This window comes from Megascapheus bottae, chromosome 8, assembly GCF_031878675.1.
Source record: "Megascapheus bottae isolate mThoBot1 chromosome 8, mThoBot2.hap1, whole genome shotgun sequence".
NCBI lineage: Eukaryota > Metazoa > Chordata > Mammalia > Rodentia > Geomyidae > Megascapheus > Megascapheus bottae.
The window spans coordinates 45,844,774-45,863,326 of NC_143516.1; the positions used below are offsets into that span (position 1 = coordinate 45,844,774).

At 35.6% G+C, this 18,553-nt stretch overlaps 1 protein-coding gene across 3 annotated transcripts in view; it reads left to right on the forward strand.

The window, feature by feature from the left end:
• Pnisr (PNN interacting serine and arginine rich protein) overlaps positions 1–17,925 on the forward strand; it is a 31,645-nt gene extending 13,720 nt beyond the window's left edge. For all 3 annotated transcript variants that reach the window (XM_090338384.1, XM_090338385.1, XM_090338386.1), the window contains 8 exons: positions 1,628–1,799; positions 4,170–4,360; positions 7,856–7,993; positions 10,757–10,856; positions 11,545–11,598; positions 12,861–13,031; positions 14,427–15,513; positions 15,752–17,925. In XM_090338384.1, coding sequence (XP_090194510.1) covers positions 1,628–1,799; positions 4,170–4,360; positions 7,856–7,993; positions 10,757–10,856; positions 11,545–11,598; positions 12,861–13,031; positions 14,427–15,513; positions 15,752–15,782 — 1,944 coding nt within the window. In that variant the 3' untranslated portion in view covers positions 15,783–17,925. The remainder of the gene's footprint in view (positions 1–1,627; positions 1,800–4,169; positions 4,361–7,855; positions 7,994–10,756; positions 10,857–11,544; positions 11,599–12,860; positions 13,032–14,426; positions 15,514–15,751) is intronic.
• The last annotated feature ends 628 nt before the right edge of the window (positions 17,926–18,553 follow it).

Here is an 18,553-nt window from a genome sequence, read left to right on the forward strand (position 1 = left end):
GATCTGGATGAAGTGAAAAATAGCTTAGGGCAATACCTGTTAAAGTTTAGGAACTACACGGTAGCTGAATACATTGTCAGTAACAGATTATGATTAAGACATGACTAAGACACATAAACATAGATGATTTTCCTAACCACAGTTCTGTCTATCGAATTATACCTGTTTTTTTTTTTTCAGTGTTTTCCCTCTTCCTCCTTATTCTGACATATCATAGTAATGGAATTGTACATGATTTCTTTTGTAACATTCATTTCATGCCTAGGCACGTAGCATATTGTGGGGAATAGTGTTATCATGTGGGGTTTATCTTCTCTCTTAGAATTGACCCTTAAATGATAATGCTAGATGTCATTGTGAAATAACTTACTAAAACTGTTACTTTATAAACCAAATTGCTATAATATAAAATTTTGGAGGGCTCCATATATTAACCACTTAATTTTAAGACAGATTTGATAATATATTCACCTTGAATATATTAAAATATGTATTAGTTAAAATATAGTTAAAAATGCACATAGTTGTAGTGTGCTCATATTTTCATATTTGTTCATACACATGACAGCTTTTATTTTTGAAGAAATGTAGTGTCAGGAAACTTTTTTTTGTCGGTTGTGGGCTTGGACTCTGAGCCTGGGCCCTGTCTCTGAGCTCCCCCTTGAGCCACGGCGCCACATCTGGTTTTCTAGTGGTTTCGTGAATAAGTCTCAGCGTATTTAGTGCTGGGGCTGCTAGGATTACTGGCATAAGCCACCGCGCTCAGTTAGGGAGCTGCTTTTAATCTAGTTTTGCTTGGTGGATTCCATACTAAGAAAACAAAACTACTGACAGCCGGCTTTGAAAATCTCAAAATAACAAAGCTAAAAAGAAATTATTCTAATAAGTAACTGTCTTAGATTATAAAAATCAAGTTAAATTCACTAGAAATAGTAATTTGAAATTGACAAAAGCATCTACTTAAAGCATCTAGTTAAAAATTGCCAGAGCATGCTTATAATCTCCCAGTATGTGAGAGGCAGAGGCAGGAGGATCAAAAGCTTCAGAACAGGCTACATAGCAACTTCCTGCTTCAAAAAAAGGAAAAGGAAATATTGATAAGTCTTCATATTGTTGTTGGTAAGGTCTACAAATTAGTCTAGAAAATGTTCATATTATACCCCCTACGACACACACACACACACACACACACCTGTGTATATACCATATGCATACACCTTTTCTTTTCTTTTTCTTTTTTGCTAGTCCTGGGGCTTATTGTCAGGACCTGGGCATTGTCCTTGAGTGCTTTTGCTCAAGACTAGTGCTCCGTCAGTTGATCCACAGCACCACTCCCAGCCTTTTCTGTATGTGTAGTACTGACTCTACTACTAGACCACACTCCTGGCCATATACACTTTTTGAAGATGGTGAATGAGTTGGCTTTTAGAATGCTCTTTTCATTTACCTACACAGTAAAGTTTTGTTTCTTAAGGAAAGTAAGCTTTGGTTCTTTGAGTTGCAGAAATACCGATAGATATTAAAACCATAGGACTTTTGGATTTGCTTCACACGTGGATAACACACATGTGTTCCAGAGGGTACATTGTGTTAAACTGAAGAAAAATAAAATGCAATACTCTTTCAGCATGGGGCTGCTTTTGGTCCACCGCAAGGTGGATTTCATCCTCCTTATTGGCAACCAGGACCTCCAGGACCTCCAGCACCTCCCCAGAATCGAAGAGAAAGACCATCGTCATTCAGGGATCGGCAGCGCTCACCTATTGCACTTCCTGTGAAGCAGGAGCCTCCACAAATAGGTAAGATCTTAAAACTATATAAAAATTAATCTAAACAGCAGGAATTTTTTTTTGGCCAGTCCTGGGTTTGAGCTCAGGGCCTGAGCACTGTCCTTGGACTTTGTCAAGGTTAGAGCTGTACCACTTGAGCCTCAGCACCACTTCTGACTTTTTTCGCACGTGCACCCACCCACATACAGCCAAAGAAAACAAAAACCTAATTATTTTCTGTTTTAGGTCTCTTTTTTACTCTTATTTCCTAAGATATTCTATTTTTAGACTTTAGATTTTCAGAATCCTTCAGCTTTTTTTTTTTATTAATTTTACTTTCTCAAGTATTTTGGCAACAAAATTAGAATTTAAATATCAGAAGCTGCTTATTGCTATTGAGAAGTCCCATACTTATGACAAATTTTATCTGGAAAGTTAAACATCACTCAGCATTTTATAGAACTGGCCATCAAGCCTTTCCTTTGTATAATTTTGGAGTACACTAACTGCTTCTCAATTTATTGAAAGATCTTACTATGAAAAACTGTGCTCTATTTTCATATTGTAGAGAAGCAGCTTAGAAGAATGTGAATATAATTTACTAACTTTTAAACCTTAGGCATATCTATCCCTTTATCACTTCAGTTTTCTCACTTGTGAAAGAGATCAAATAATTGTAACAAACTTAGTTCTGAATTATCCCCCTATCACTGCTTACTTGGTTTATCCTTTCAGTTTCTCACCTACATAAAGAATAACAGGGGCCGGGAGTTTGGCCTAGTGGTAGAGTGCTTGCCTAGCATGCACGAAGACCTGGGTCCAATTCCTCGGTACCACATACATAGGAAAAAGCCAGAAGTGGTGCTTAGACTCAAGTAGTGGAGTTCTAGCCTTGAGAAAATCCAATGACAGTGCTCAGGCCCTGAGCTCAAGCCCAGGACTGGCAATAAAAAAAAAAGAAGAACAATAGAGATCTCTGGAAGATTTTGTATAGATTAAATGAAAGTTAATTTCATTTTTAAATATATTTTTATGATAATTAATAGAAGGTTTACATTATATTCGCCAGATAGAAGATGTATTACTTCACAAACATTGATATCCTTTCTCATGTTTTTGTCCCCATTTCCCTCCTCCCATCCCCCTCCCCTCATCTTGTTTTTTCCCTTTCCCCATCCTATTTCAAATAAACAAACATATATACAATATATCAGATAACAAGGTAAGATATTATAACAATATGAGATAACCAAGGGACAATAAAAGATGAGAAATAATAGTACATTAATATCAACAATCACACATATGGCTCTTGTTTCTATATCCTGGAGGTCCTTTCATTTATCCTCGTCCTATATGGCCTTATGTATCTAGATTTTGCCCTACTGTAAACTCCGCTAGGAGAGTCCAAGTTTTTTACTAATTATGACAAATGAGGAAAACTATTGAGCCTATGTTGCTTTGCGTCTGGCTTCACTTAATAAGATTTTTTTAAGTCTTTCCATTTCCTTACAAATGGGGCAGTGTCGTTCTTTCTGATGGCAGCATAGAGTTCCATTGTGTATAAATACCACATCTTGTTGATCCGCTCATCAACTGAGGGGCATCTGGGTTTGTTCCATATATTCGCTATGGTAGTTAATATGTAGAAAGTTATTTAATATTCTTTTATTATGCCCTAGAAAAATACAAGCGTGAAAACACATTGCGTGGTGCCGTTATAAGATGGTCATTTTTTTGTTGTTTTGAAAAGCTCACTGTTGATGGGATTAAAAATTTCTTTATATACTAGAGATTGAATTTGAGATCTCAAGCTTGCTAGGGAAGCATTGTACAGTCTGTGGCCAGGCTTCCTCCCTGTTTTTCCATTGGTTATTTTTTAGTTATGGTCTCATTTAATACGTGGACTGGCGTAGGTTTTGTGAACCTCCTGGATTGTGCTTCCCAGTGTCATTTCAAAGGACAGATGTCATTGTGTCCAGCACTGGACACAATCTTCGTCTCCCAAGTAGCTAGAATCATAGACTTGATCACCATGCCCCACTAGCATGAACAGATTTGTTTCCTTGTCTTTACTTACAAAGTTTGTAGAAAATCAAAGTTAAAGAGCTCCTTTCCTTTTGGGGGGTGGGGATGGTTTGTGTTTTTGCCAGTCCTAAGGCTTGAACTCAGGGCCTGTGCACTGTCCTTCAGCTTTCTCAAGTCTAGCCCTCTACCATTTGAGCCACAGCACTACTTCCAGCATTTTCTGGGTATGTGGTACCAAGGATTTGAACCCAGCACTTTGTGTATGCTAAGCAAGCATTCTTCCACTAGGCCACATTTCCTGGCCTAAGGAATTCATTTATTTATTATGTCTTTTAACTGACTTATAAAATATTTTTTTTCCTGTGTAAATAGATGCAGTAAAACGGAGAACTCTGCCAGCTTGGATTCGCGAAGGTCTTGAAAAAATGGAACGTGAAAAGCAGAAGAAATTGGAAAAAGAAAGAATGGAACAGCAACGTTCACAATTGTCCAAAAAGGAAAAGAAGGCCACAGATGATGCTGAAGGAGGAGCTGGCCCTCGTTTACCTCAGAGAAGTAAATTTGTAAGTAGAATCATCTGACATAAAACTGAAATTTTTTGATCCTGAAATGATTATTGAAGTAGGTTTTTTATTTATTTATTTTTTTTTTTTCCAGTCCTGGAGCTAGATGAACTTGGGACATGGATCCTGTCCCTAAACTTATTTTTGCTCAAGGAGAGTGCTACTGCTTGAGTCACAGAGCCACTTTTGGCTACAGAGCTACATTTTCTGTATCTGAAGTTGGCCTAATTTCTTATCTATATCATGTTTCTAGAAAGAAGTAAATTCCATTATTTCAGGACAAGCTAACATATTGGAGATGACTTTTTCATACTAAGTCACATGGTTTTAGGTAAACAGCTTAAGTATCTAGCTTTAAAAGTTATACTAACGGGTAATATACCTTTGGTTTTTATATCTATAAGCCTTTGACCAATATATGATTAATATTCATTAGTGTGTGTCTTGGGATTAATTAATTAATTTATTTGTTTTTGTGGGTCATGGGGCTTGAACTCTGGGTCTGGGCACTGTCCCTGAGCTCAAGGCTACCACCCAACCCCGTGAGCCTCAGCCCCACTTACTGTTTTCTAGAGGTTAGTTGGAAATGAGTTTCACATTCTTTAGTGCCCGTGCTCAGTTTAGCTGAGATCTGTAATCCTCAGATCGCAGCCTCCTGAGAAGCTAGGATTATAGCTTTGAGCCACCACGCCTGGCTTATCTCGTGGAATTTAATTTTTTTATTTTTTTATTTTTACAGTTTCTATCCTTTTATTGTCCGAATAAAATTCAGAATCTTTTAGTGAAAGTACACTTGTGAAATGCTACCCTTAAGAAAAAGACAATATTCTCAAACAGAAAACTGATACATTTTACAATAGTTAGAAAGTCTTAAATTTACAAGGCCAGGAGTTTGGCCTAGTGATAGAGTGCTTGGTACCTTTTATTTATTTATATATATATATATATATATATATATATATATATATATATATATATATATATATAAAAGCTAGAAGTGGTGCTGTGCTCAAGTGATAGAGCGCTAGCCTTGAGAAAGCCCAAGAACAGTGCCCAAACCCTGAATTCAAGCCCTAGGAAGGGTACTATATGCTAAAGAATAGAAAATAATTTCTGCTTCTATATGTGTTTTCTTCATTCCAATATTATATATTATCTACATATCCCAGTCAATCAAAAGAAATCTTTGTGTGAACTTACCTGGACCCAGAGGAACTTTTAGGAAGTAGGCAAGGGCAGAATAGTTAAAAACTGGATACATCTTCCCAAAACCTGCAGTTAGAATATTTACAGCCTGTCAGACAATAAAATCTTGTGACTCTGTAGGTCTGCCCCTGTAAATTCATCATTGTACTTTGAAAAATCAAGTAAATATTGTGAAGATTACTTGATTTTCATATTTTATTTTGTTGATTATAGGGCTTGGACTCTGGGCGTGGGCCCTATCCCTGAGCTTTTCAACTCAAGGCTACTGCCCTACTCCTGGAGCCATATCACCACTTTCAGTTTTCTAGTGGTTAATTAGAGATAAGAGTCTCACTGATTTTAGTGCCTGGGTTGGCTTTGAAGCATGATCCTCAGGTCTCAGCCTCCTGAGTAGCTAGGATTACAGGCGTGAGCACCTAAAATTTGGTGCTGGTGCTGAGGCTTGAACTCAGGGCCTGGGCATTGTTCCTGAGCTCTTCTGTGCAAGTCTAGCACCCTTCTACATGAGCCACAGCTCTACTTCAGGGATGTGTGTGTCTGTGTGTCTATGTGTCTATGTGTCTGATTCCTGGGTCTTGAAGTCAGGGCTTGGGCACTGTCCCAGAGCCTCTTTTGCTCAGAGCCAGTGCTCTACCACTTGAGCTATAGGTTCGTTTGGGGATTTTTCTGTGATTAATTGCAGATGAATCTCATGGGCAAAGCCTGTGCTGGCGTCAAGCCATGATACTCAGATCTCAGCCTACTAAGTAGTTAAGATTGCATGCATGAATCCCATTGGCACTCAGCTTTACTTCAGGCTAATTTCTGTGGTTAATTAGAGATCAGAGTGTCTTGGTCTTTATTGCCTGGGCTGGCTTGGAACCTTGATAATCAGCTTCAGCCTCCTGATGGCTAGGATTACAGGTGTAAGCCACCAGTGTGTAGTATGTAATTCCTTCTTTACTCTCATTTCTTTCCACATCATACTTTTTTTTTTGGTCCTGGGATTTGAACTCTGGGCCTGGGCCCTGTCCCTGAACTCTTCAGATCAAGGCTAATACCCTATCCCTTTAGCCACAGCACCACTTCCAGTATTCTAGTGGTTAATTGAAGATAAGAGTCTCATGGACTTTGTTGCCCAAGCTGTCTTTGAACCTTGATCCTCAGATCTCAGCCTCTTTGATTATGGGCTTGAGCCCCCTCACCTGGCCACATCATACCAAATGAAATCTTTAGTTCAGAAGTGTAATTTAGATCTATCTAGGTGTGGTGTTATATGTCATCCTACATGAACTTTACTGTACATGTACTATAATCTCAACATATGGAAGGCCAAGATCCCATCTGAAGCCAGCTTGGCTACATAGTTCACAGTGGAGTCCTGTCTCTAACAAAGACAAGAAAGTAAAAGGAATGAGAAAATCTGGTTCATTTTAAATCATTTAAAAACTTATTTTAAAATATAAAGACTCATACAATGGAATTCTACATAGCCAATAGACAAGATACATTAATGGCATTTGCAGGGAAGTGGATGAATCTAGAGTGAATTATGTTGAGTGAGACAAGTCAAGACCAAAGGAAAAAAATGCACATGGTATCCTTAATATGTGGCTATTAGATCCAAACAGTACAAGAGCAAGGACTCAATATTTGCATACCCAATGCTATGGACATGGTATTGGAAATATAAACACAGCTACATAGACATAAAAATATGACTCTATAGACATCATGTTTTATTACATAGATTAATATGTATCTGTGACATACAAACCCTTAGCTTAATTTTGATTATGTTCTAAAATCTAAGTGCCAGTGACTGTATATAGAGATTCCCTTCTTGAATACTTGTTTGTTAAACACATCATCTGAAATATAATGTAAAAATCCATATTAATAAATTCTTTATAAAAGAAACAGACTGGGGGCCAGGAATTTGGCCTAGTGGTTAAAGTGCTTGCCTAGCATGCATGAAGACCCGGGTTCGATTCCGTGGTACCACATACATAGAAAAAAGCCAGAAGTGGTGCTGAGGCTCAAGTGGTAGAGCTCTAGCCTTGAGAAAGTCCAAGGACAGTGCTTAGGCCCTGAGCCCAAGCCCAGGACTGGCAAAAAAAAAAAAAAAAAAAAAAAAGAAACAGACTGGATATGTAGATCAGTGAAAAAGTAGCCTTCTTTATATCCATCTTTATATTGCTTCAATCCTCAGCACCTAAAGAAGAAAAGTCATACAATTCAGAAATTAATTTTCCCTTCTCTTATCAACTGCATTATAAACAAATTTGGCCTACCGTATTATTTTTACAGGATAGTGATGAGGAAGATGAAGATGCTGAAAACATTGAGGCTGCAAGCAGTGGAAAAATCACCAGAAGTCCATCTCCAGTTCCCCAAGAAGAACATAGTGAACCAGAGATGACTGAAGAAGAGAAAGAGTATCAGATGGTAGGTAGAGTGTCCAATTTCTTACCATGTGCAGGATTTATTTTGTTCAAAATGTTTGGTACCACATATATTGAAAAAGCCAGAAGTGGTGCTATGGCTCAAGGGCAGAGTGCTAGCCTTGAGAAAGCCCAAGGACAGTGCCCATGCTCTGAGTATCAAGCTCCAAGACTGGCCAAAAAAGACTATTAATTTACTAAAACATTTAAACTGAGAACTCAGAATTTTTAAATATATACACATTTTATTAGGAAAAGTGTTATCTAAAATTTCAGATAATAACCCTAGCACCTTTCCCCTTGCTCAATATCCAGAGAGTAATTAAAATACAAAATTGCAGCTTATGAAGTAGTTATTAAACTTATTCCTTAATTCCATTGATACAATGTAATATTTTACTACATGAAATGTAGAGCAACTTTTATTGATCTGTTTTTCAAAGGGTTTCATTTAAATACTGAGGAATGTTAAAGGAAGTCAGGAAAATGTGTTTAGGAAGTATTCATACTGAACACAGTTAAACATACTTCTTCAGTATAAAATTTCTTTTAGCTCTTATTATTGTTTACATTGTCAGATTGTGAATCTGTTGCACTTGTCATACTGAAAGACTCATGATCTTTGGAGAGCATTTAGAAGATGCTAATTTGGTCTACTCTGATATTTTTTTTAATTAAATAATTTATTAACATTGATTTTTACATTATTTCAAATGACGTGTTTAACAAACAAGTATTCAAGAAGGGAATCTCTATATGCAATCACCTCACTGGCACTTAGATTTTAGAACATAATCAAAATTAGGCTGAGGGTTTATATATCATAGATGCATATTAATCTATGTAATAAAACATGATGTCTATAGAGTCATATTTTTATGTCTGTGTAGTTGTGTTTATATTTCCAATACCATGTCCATAGCATTAGGTATGCAAATATTGAGTCCTCGCTCTTGTACTGTTTGGATCTAATAGCCACATATTAAGGATACCATGTGTCTTTTGTTCCTTTGGTTTTGACTTGTCTCACTTAACATGATTCCCTCTAGATTCATCCACTTCCCTGCAAATGCCATTAATGTATCTTGTCTATTGTGTGTGTGTGTGTGTGTGTGTGTATGCCAGTGTATGCCACATTTTCTATATTCCATTCATCTGCAGTAGGGCATCTGGATTGTTTCCATCCATCGCCGGCTATTGTGAATAGTGCAGAGATAAACATAGGTGAACAGGTGTCCTTATCATATCTTGGGTTATGATGTTCAAGGTAGATGCCCAGAAGTGGTATGGTGGGATCGTAGGGAAGGTCAGTTTTCAGTTCTTTAAGAAACCTCCACACTGCTTTCCAGAGTGGCTGAACTAGTTTACAGTCCCACTCTACTCTGATTTTAATAAGATGAATAAATCAGAAGCAGAGAGAGGCTAAAGAACTAAGACTCTGCGATTCAAATAGTTGTTGGTAGCCAAGCCAGAGCCAAAATCCAACTTGCCAAATTGTGCTCTCCACACATATATATATATTTTTTTAATTTTTTCATTAATTTTTTTTTTTTGTGGGTCATGGGGCTTGAACTCTGGGCCTGGGCTTTGTCCCTGAGCTCTTCAGCTCAAGGCTACTGCCCTACCCCTGAGCCATAGCCCCACTTCCCATTTTCTAGTGGTTAATTGGAGATAAGAGTCTCTTTGGGACTTTATTCTCCGCTGGCTTTGAACCATGATCCTCAGATCTCAGCCTTCTGAGTAGCTAGGATTATAGGCATGAGCCACTGTGCTCAGCTATGTACTCCCACTTTTATTGTGTTAATCTTGCTTTTGGATGTTACGGTTTATGAGTCGCAGAACTTTCTCTAGCAGAATGGAATAATATCCTTATTTATTTTATTTTATTTATTTATTTTTTTTTTTGCCAGTTCTGGAGCTTGAACTCAGGGCCTAATCACTGTCTTTGGGCTATTCCTCAAGGTTAGCACTCTACTGTGTGAGCTACACTGCCACTTCTGGCTTTTTCTATGTATATGGTACCAACGAATTGAACCCAGGTCTTCATGCATGCTAGGCAAGCATTGTACCACTAGGCCAAACTCTTGGCGTTCTTATTTTTTTTTTTAAGTTATATTATTATTATTATTATTTGTGTGTGGTACTAGGCTTTAGTGCTGGTCTTGATTCTTTCTTTTTTTTTTTTTTAACTAGTCCTGCGCTTAAACTCAGGGCCTGAGCCATCCCTGGCTTTTTCTGTAATTAATTGGAAATAAGAATCTCACAGACTTTACTGAACAGACTGGCTTTGAACCATGATCTTCGGTTGTCAGCCTTCTGAATAGCTAGGATTACAGGTGTTAGCTACCTGTGTCTGTCTCCTTTTACGTTTTTAACCTAACCTTTAGAAAACTAGTATTGTAAGCCTTATCGTTGTTACTGAATAAAATAGTATCCTTTTTAGTAATAGAGTGTTTTTAAAGTGTATTATGGTACTAAATAATACTTATTGTTAACATGTAATTATAATAGGGTTTTTTTTTTGCTTGTTTGTTTTTTGGTATCCTGTAATATGGTTTTATTTGGTGACATGCTCTATTTAAACACTGGTAGGAGTTTTTAGTAATAGAGCCTGTAAAGTTTTTTACTTTTTATTTCTAAAGTAAGGATTCTGTGACTATGCATGGATGTATAGTTTTTCTTGGATACCTATGATTTTGAAATATTTATAGAACGAACAGTAGTTATAACTATATTTGAAATGCTATATAAAATATTTGGTCCTTAGATGTTGCTGACAAAAATGCTTCTAACTGAAATTCTGCTAGATGTCACAGATGAAGAAATTTATTATGTAGCCAAAGATGCACACCGGAAAGCAACGAAAGGTATACTGTGGGTGTTCGTAGTTTTGATTTTGTGGGGGAATTTTGGCTTCATTGAACATTTTGGACTTTTTTGTTTTCCTCTGGATTGCTATCAGATATTTAAGTATTCTCTTCTTGCATGATATAACTCTTGGGGGAAGATTAGATATGTAGATACCATATTGAGACTATACAAATACATTTTTATATGACCTATCTGAACAGAAAATAGCAATCATATTGTTGCCCTGAAAAATGTATTGTGGAAAATTCCTGGTGTTGTTCATCTTACCTGATTTAAATTTATTTCATCCTGATTGGTATGGTGGCTTGTAAATATATTTTGACAATGAATTTTAAGTTATGAACCTTTAGAATTTTCAGTTTTTTCAATTGCAACTCTTACAGAAGCAAGTGATTTCTACCCTTCCCCATGATTTTAGTAACACTTTAAAAAAAATCATGAGTCATACCAAAATTAGAAATATAGTCACATTTTTCATTATAAACCAATTTCAGGTCACTTCAGAATTATAATTTCAAAGCCAGACATGCTACTGGTTTAAAATGAATGCTATGTTTTTAATGTTTCTTCTCTCCCCAAAAAGCAGCAATAGTAGTAGATTTAACAATACCATAGACTCTCATGACTATGAAATCGTGGCTATTTGTGTTAACATGTTGTTCCTGTTGTTGATGTGATACAAAGCTCCTGCAAAACAGCTGGCACAGTCCAGTGCACTGGCTTCCCTCACTGGACTCGGTAAGTATTTTCCTTATTTGTGAGAGGGCCTAAAGGGAAAATTCACACTTACCTTGTTTTTCTACCTGTTCTGTGTTGAAACTGGATTATTCCTACACAGTTAAAAAACCTAAGCGTCAGTATATCTAAGAGATTGACTCTGTTTTTTGGGGTTTTTTTTTTTGTTGTTGTTGTTCTTGTTTTTTTGTTGTTGTTTTTGGCTAAAGTATTCACAGTAGAACACTTAAAAATGTAATTCACAGTTTATTGGGGCAAATTGAATGGAGGATTTTCTCATTAATTGCTCTAATATATAATATGTATATATGTATATATATATATATACACACACACACATATATATATACATTTTGTACGTAATAGAACTTAATTTATCCACAATAGTATCTAAGCTCACTTTGACAATTATTGCATACATATTTTAGGGATTTACCTATTCACTAATGCTTATGATGACTTACAGAAATTGTGCTATAGCAAGTCAAGTTTTAACAGAGGGAAAAGGGTTTATTTTGTCATAGTTTAATAGTAGTGTTGCGTTGATATTTTGCTATCTGCATATTATGCAAGACTGAAGTTTGACTTTGCCTTTTCCACATTTCATGTTAATTTCAGGAAGAAGGGAGAGGGGTAGAATAAAGTGCCTATGTGATTTTGTTGTAATTACAATTTGGATCACATCAGGGTGGGGAGTTAGTTCTGTGCCAATAAAAATTATACTCTTCAATTTTTTTAAGGAAAAAAATTGCTTAACATCCTATCAGATTCCACAAGTATAAACAGTAAAAGTTAATGTTGGAAGTGGTGCTGTGGCTCAAGGGCTAGGGCAGTAGCCTTGAGCCAAATAGCTAAAAGCCCAGGCCCAGAGTTCAAGTCCCGTGACCAAAAAAAAAAAAAAGAGTTAAAACTATTTTCAGGGTCATCATAAGTGTTATTAAGTGTTGTTATGCTAGTTGAATTGATTAACTTTTAGCGAGGTATCATTAGTACCCTATTAAGTGGTTATTATGTCTGCCATTATTTTTCTATAATGGAGTGAAATTTTCCTTACTTGAAACATTTTAGAAAGAACACTGTAACCCTTGTCCAAGGGTTCTTTGAGCTCCATAAACATTTGAATTTATCCTTCTCCCCACCCGGAATAAACATACTCTTCCAGGAAAAGGCAATGAACAAAAAGAGAGCTTTCTTCTCTAATCTTAAAAAGTTTTTAGTGGAGCACATGTTTTTTCCATATGATAGACAGAGCTTTATGCACACAGGTGGTCTGGGTGGTTATGGATCAGGAGACAGTGAAGATGAGAGAAGCGACAGAGGCTCTGAATCATCTGATACTGATGATGAAGAATTGCGGCACCGAATCCGGCAAAAACAGGAAGCTTTTTGGAGAAAAGAAAAAGAACAGCAGCTATTACATGACAAACAGATGGAAGGTATTTTTTGTTTTAGATTTAAGTAGTTTATGTCCAGTTTTATATATATTACTTTTTAAGCAAAACTTAAAAAAAAAAGACAGAAATTGACGCTAGCTGATGAATAATATGGGATGTAGTAGCTTCATTCAGTGGGTTTTTTAAAATTTAGTATTTTAGTCTGACATTTTTATATCTTATTAAAATTATTGAAAGCCAAGAATTTTAAAATGAAGAAATGCTTAAATACATGATTTGGTGAGTGGCACACATGGCTTTGTAATCACAATTATTTTGGCAGCAGAGACCTGGCGGTTTGTGTTGAGGCCATCCCAAGCCAAAAAGTTAGCAAGTCTTCATATGTGCCATTTGGAAAAGGTGTAGGGTAGGAAAATAACTATTCAAGGCAAAATGTATAAGATTCTGTATTGAAAGAGTAAAGGAAAAAGGCATAGAGCAAAAGGCCTTAAGTTCAAATCCCAGTAGTGTCAAAAGTAAACTATCTGATCTGGTAGCTAACTTCTTATAATTATGGAGTGTATCTATACAGATATGTCACAGATATAAAATAATAGATTTTGCAGATTTAACATGAAAACAAGGATGTCTTAGTAAGTTTAATTCATTACATATTAAAAGTGATTACATTTTACCCTAGCACTGGTAGCTCGTACTTGTAATCTTAGCTATTCAAGAGTCTGAGATCTGAGTATCACAATTTGAAGTCAACCTGGACAGAAAAGTCAGTGAGACTCTTTGGGGGACAGAAAAATCTATGAGACCCCTCCCCTGTAATGTTGGTAGTTTACCTCTGCTGTGAGTCTATTATTTCCAATTAACTAGCAGAAAGCTGTAAGTGAATGTGTAGCATAGGTGGTAGAATGCCAGCCTTGAGCGAGTAGGCCAAGTAAAACCTTGGGGCTTTGAGTTCAAGCCCTGGCACCAAAAAAATGATAACATTTTACATATGTTGGGGCAGTAAAATACTAAAATTAGTTCCACTTGTTTCTTTCTTGCTTGTTTGTGTGGCTCCTAGAAAGTTTTGAGTTATGCTAGGTGCTAGGTGCTGGTGGCTCATACCTCTATTCCTAGCTACTCAGGATGCTGAGATCGAAGATCACAGTTCAGAGCCACCCTGGGCAAGAAAGCCCATAAGATTCTCATCTTTAGTTAAGCACCAGAAGGGCTGAAAGTGGAATTGTGGCTCAAGTGATATAGTGCTAGCTTTGAGCAAAAGTGCTCAGGGATGGTCTCTAGGGCCTCAGTTCATGATCCAGGACCAGCAGTAACAACAAAAAAAAAATTTATATAGTTTTAACCCTATTTCTCTTAATTTTTGTTATAATCTGCTAGTTCAATGTTTAGTATGGGAATTTTTCATTTACATCTTAATTTTTTTGTCTTGTTTTGTTGCAGAAGAAAAACAACAAACAGAAAGGGTTACAAAAGAGATGAACGAATTTATCCATAAAGAGCAAAATAATTTATCAATACTAGAAGCAAGAGAAGCAGATGGTGATGTGGTTAATGAAAAGAAAAGGACTCCAAATGAAACTACATCAGTTTTAGAACCCAAAAAAGAACATAAAGAAAAGGAGAAGCAAGGAAGGAGTAGATCAGGAAGTTCTAGTAGTGGTAGTTCCAGCAGCAATAGCAGAACAAGTAGTACCAGTAGCACTGTCTCTAGTTCTTCGTACAGCTCTAGCTCAGGGAGTAGTCGCTCTTCTTCTCGGTCTTCTTCTCCTAAAAGGAAAAAGAGACATAGTAGGAGTCGATCTCCAACAATAAAAGCTAGACGTAGTAGAAGTAGAAGCTACTCCCGCAGAATTAAAATAGAGAGCAATAGGGCTAGGGTAAAAATTAGAGATAGGAGGAGATCTAATAGAAGTAGCATTGAAAGAGAAAGACGAAGAAATCGAAGTCCTTCCCGAGAGAGACGTAGAAGTAGAAGTCGCTCAAGGGATAGACGAACCAATCGTTCCAGTCGCAGTAGGAGTCGAGATAGGCGTAAAATTGAGGATCAACGTGGAAATCTTAGTGGGAGCAGTCATAAGCATAAAGGTGAGGCTAAAGAACAAGAGAGGAGGAAGGAGAGGAGTAGAAGCATAGATAAAGATAGGAAAAAGAAAGATAAAGAAAGGGAGCGTGAACAGGATAAAAGAAAAGAGAAACAAAAAAGGGAAGAAAAAGATTTTAAGTACAGTAGCCAGGATGATAGATTAAAAAGAAAACGAGAAAGTGAAAGAACATTTTCCAGGAGTGGCTCTATATCCGTTAAAATCATAAGACACGATTCTAGACAGGACAGTAAGAAAAGTACTACCAAAGATAGTAAAAAGCATTCAGGCTCTGATTCTAGTGGAAGGAGCAGTTCTGAATCTCCAGGAAGTAGCAAAGAAAAGAAGGCTAAGAAGCCTAAACATAGTCGATCGCGATCCATGGAGAAATCTCAAAGGTCTGGTAAGAAGGCAAGCCGCAAACACAAGTCTAAGTCCCGATCAAGGTAGTATACTTTTTAAAGTATTTTGTCTGATTTTTTAAAAAAAAATTGACTGAATTTATTCAAAGTTGAAAGTGTCCTTTCTCTCTCTCTTTAATAAACTCAGTTTGGTACTTGATAAATGATGATAGTTTTAAATAATGTTAGAAGTCCTATATAATAGTATTTATTGAAAATTGCAGATTTTTAGTCTAAAATATATTTTTATTTTTAAATTTTGTCTTTTCCCTTTTTTTTTCAGATCAACGACCCCTCCCCGTCGTAAGCGCTGAGGAATGATGTTGGCAAGAATGCCATGATGTTGTTTTAAAAAATTCCATGAGTTTTAAGGGCTTGTCTCATTATAGAGGCACAATGTGGCTGTGTAGGTGAAACCAGAATTTTTTTTTTAATCTGTAAATAGGTGTACTTTTTCCAAATGCTGCTCCAAGTTACTTAATAGGATTTCTTTGTATTACATTTTTTCAAGAAATAGTGCATAATAAGACTATAAACATGCCATTCTCTTTCAGCTGTAATGTTCTTAAAATTATTCTTGAATGTACTGTGATGTCAATAAAGCTCTTTAGTTCATTTTTGTTAAATTCTTGCACCTTAATTTTATGATTTTTATCTAAGGAACGTACTTTTATAAAAAGGCAGCTGGAATTTTGTATAACAGGTTTTAAAGGTACTTCCTCCCGCCTTCCCCAAAGAAAATGGTTTTAACTTCATAAGTTTGTCAAAGTTTGTATACTGTACCCATGGACTTGTCAAATTTCAACTTTCAGGGTGTGGAAGAGGGCCAGAAAAGACCTTTACTTTTTGTTTGAAAGTACTTAATTGGCTTTCTAAACTTCTTATTTTGGGAATTTTTCTCTGTATACGGTTCACTCCTGTAAAATGAAATTGCTAGAATCAGTCAGCCAGTGCACCAGTAGTTACTTGTAATGAAAAATTGTGTTTGACACTTAATAGTCAAGTCTGAAACTATACAGTCACTCACTTCTGTCTTACAAGTATATTTTAACACCAAGGGGGGGTACTATAGAAATGGAACTTACTGAATATATTTATTTCTATTTTTAAAGTATATGTGATCTAAGTTCAGCAGAGGAATACTGTATTATACAGGCTTATGTCAGTTACAAAAGAATAAAATGGTCTGATTTTGTCAGTTTAAAAATTGTGATCAGTGAGTGCCCTCGTTTAAGGCAGTCATAACTCGAGTGAAATGAGGCACTTTAAGTACTCAGCTGCTTTCAGGGTCCATTTTTTATGACTACACACTCATGCAGTGATAGCTGAGTCTTTGAAAACAAATGCATTAATGTTTTAATTTAAGAAAAAGCAAGTTCAGGACACAAAGTTTTAAAGTATGCCTTCTTACCAGCAATAGCTCATTTTAAAAATAATGCCAGATTTTTGCCAAGATCAGTGTTCCCTCAAAATGAAGATAAAATAGATTTGTATGGTGTGCTCTTGTACCTCTAGTAGGTTTTTAAATAATTTTGAGCAGTTAATGCATTTATCTAAAGGAAAATAAATCAACTGTGAATAAATGCATGTTTACCAAAATGGCTGTTTACAGTGCATTTAGTTCTGATATTTAAAAAGTTGACATTTCACAGAATAACTTTATGATTCTTTGGTTTTCTACATAGTTTAGTCATCAGCCTAACATCTGGAAATAAAGGAAAATGTGCAGTATTTTTTATGTAGGTGAGCTAATACAGTATACCTAATTGAGAAACTATCTGGTTAATTTGTAATAAGTTGTATAACATTTTTTGAATCTTAAAATGTTTTTAGATCAATCTTAAAGTGAAATACTATTTTCAAAATAAAATTCTACAGAAAAATCCTCCTGACTATGATATACACATTTTTGGATAAGAGCTACAGCCAAAAAATTGAGTAGTATTTTTTTTTAGCTGTCACAATTTGCAAGGTTCTTACCAGTTTAAATCTATAGACTTAAAACACATCATGGCACTTGTATTAGTAGATATATCAATGTAATAATTAGATATTTGAAATTTTCAGATTTTTATCAATAATGTAGAGAATTCCCTTTACATGTGACTTCATGTTTACCTTGAGTGACAAGAATTTATAAAGGAGGGCTTTCAAAATGTTGAATGCTAAAATGCTCACAAAAGTTATAGTGAATATAATTTGTTATAAAATCTTTTCTAAAAAGATAAGAGAAAATTAATAGATTTAGCTTTTGAGACAGACCTTAATAATATGGACTGGTTAATAGAAACTATCTTTAAGAGAGTCTCTTAAAAGACTTTTAGTGTATTAGTCATACTTGTTTTTATGGAGTGAGGGTAAACCACACCATTTAACAGAGCAAGATGCAATTTGGAAGAAGTTAATTACAATTTGTTTCAGGTCCAAAAATATAAATAAAGATTGGTGTGGAATCTCTTTAATGTACATGGTTTTTTTTTGGCATTGTGATATTCTTTTGTTGCCTTCAAATAGGGTAATATACAACAGGAAAATTTGCAGTGTATATTTTTTTTCTCTCAAGCATACATGAAGTGTAATGATAGGTCTTTATAAAATTTTATTGGAGCATTTATACATGGGAGTTATATTAAGTTCTTACAGATACTTTCACACTTGAACCATATCTTTTTCATAAATTAATTTATTGAAATTTCTAAATTATACTAAATTTAATGGAAGTAAGCGTTGTAGGTAATGAATTAACCTGTCTCTGAACCTAATGACCTTAGGAAAATCACCCAACTTCATCAGCTGTGTAAGGAAAGAATTAGATGGTCTCCAGGGTCTTTAGTTTTAAGTACAATTTGTTTTTAATCCAAAAAATCAGAACGAGAATATTTTTTATTAGTTCGTAGATTCATATAACCTGAGCTACATTTGTACCAAAAAGTTAAGCATCATCCACAAAATTTTCCTGTTAGTGCATTTGTTATGTCTATCACAAATTATGTAGTTACGTAGTTATCTTGAGTTACCACACTGCGTAAAAATATTTGGTAGATAGGAAAATATCTCAATTAAAAATGAATATAGTGTGTTTCAA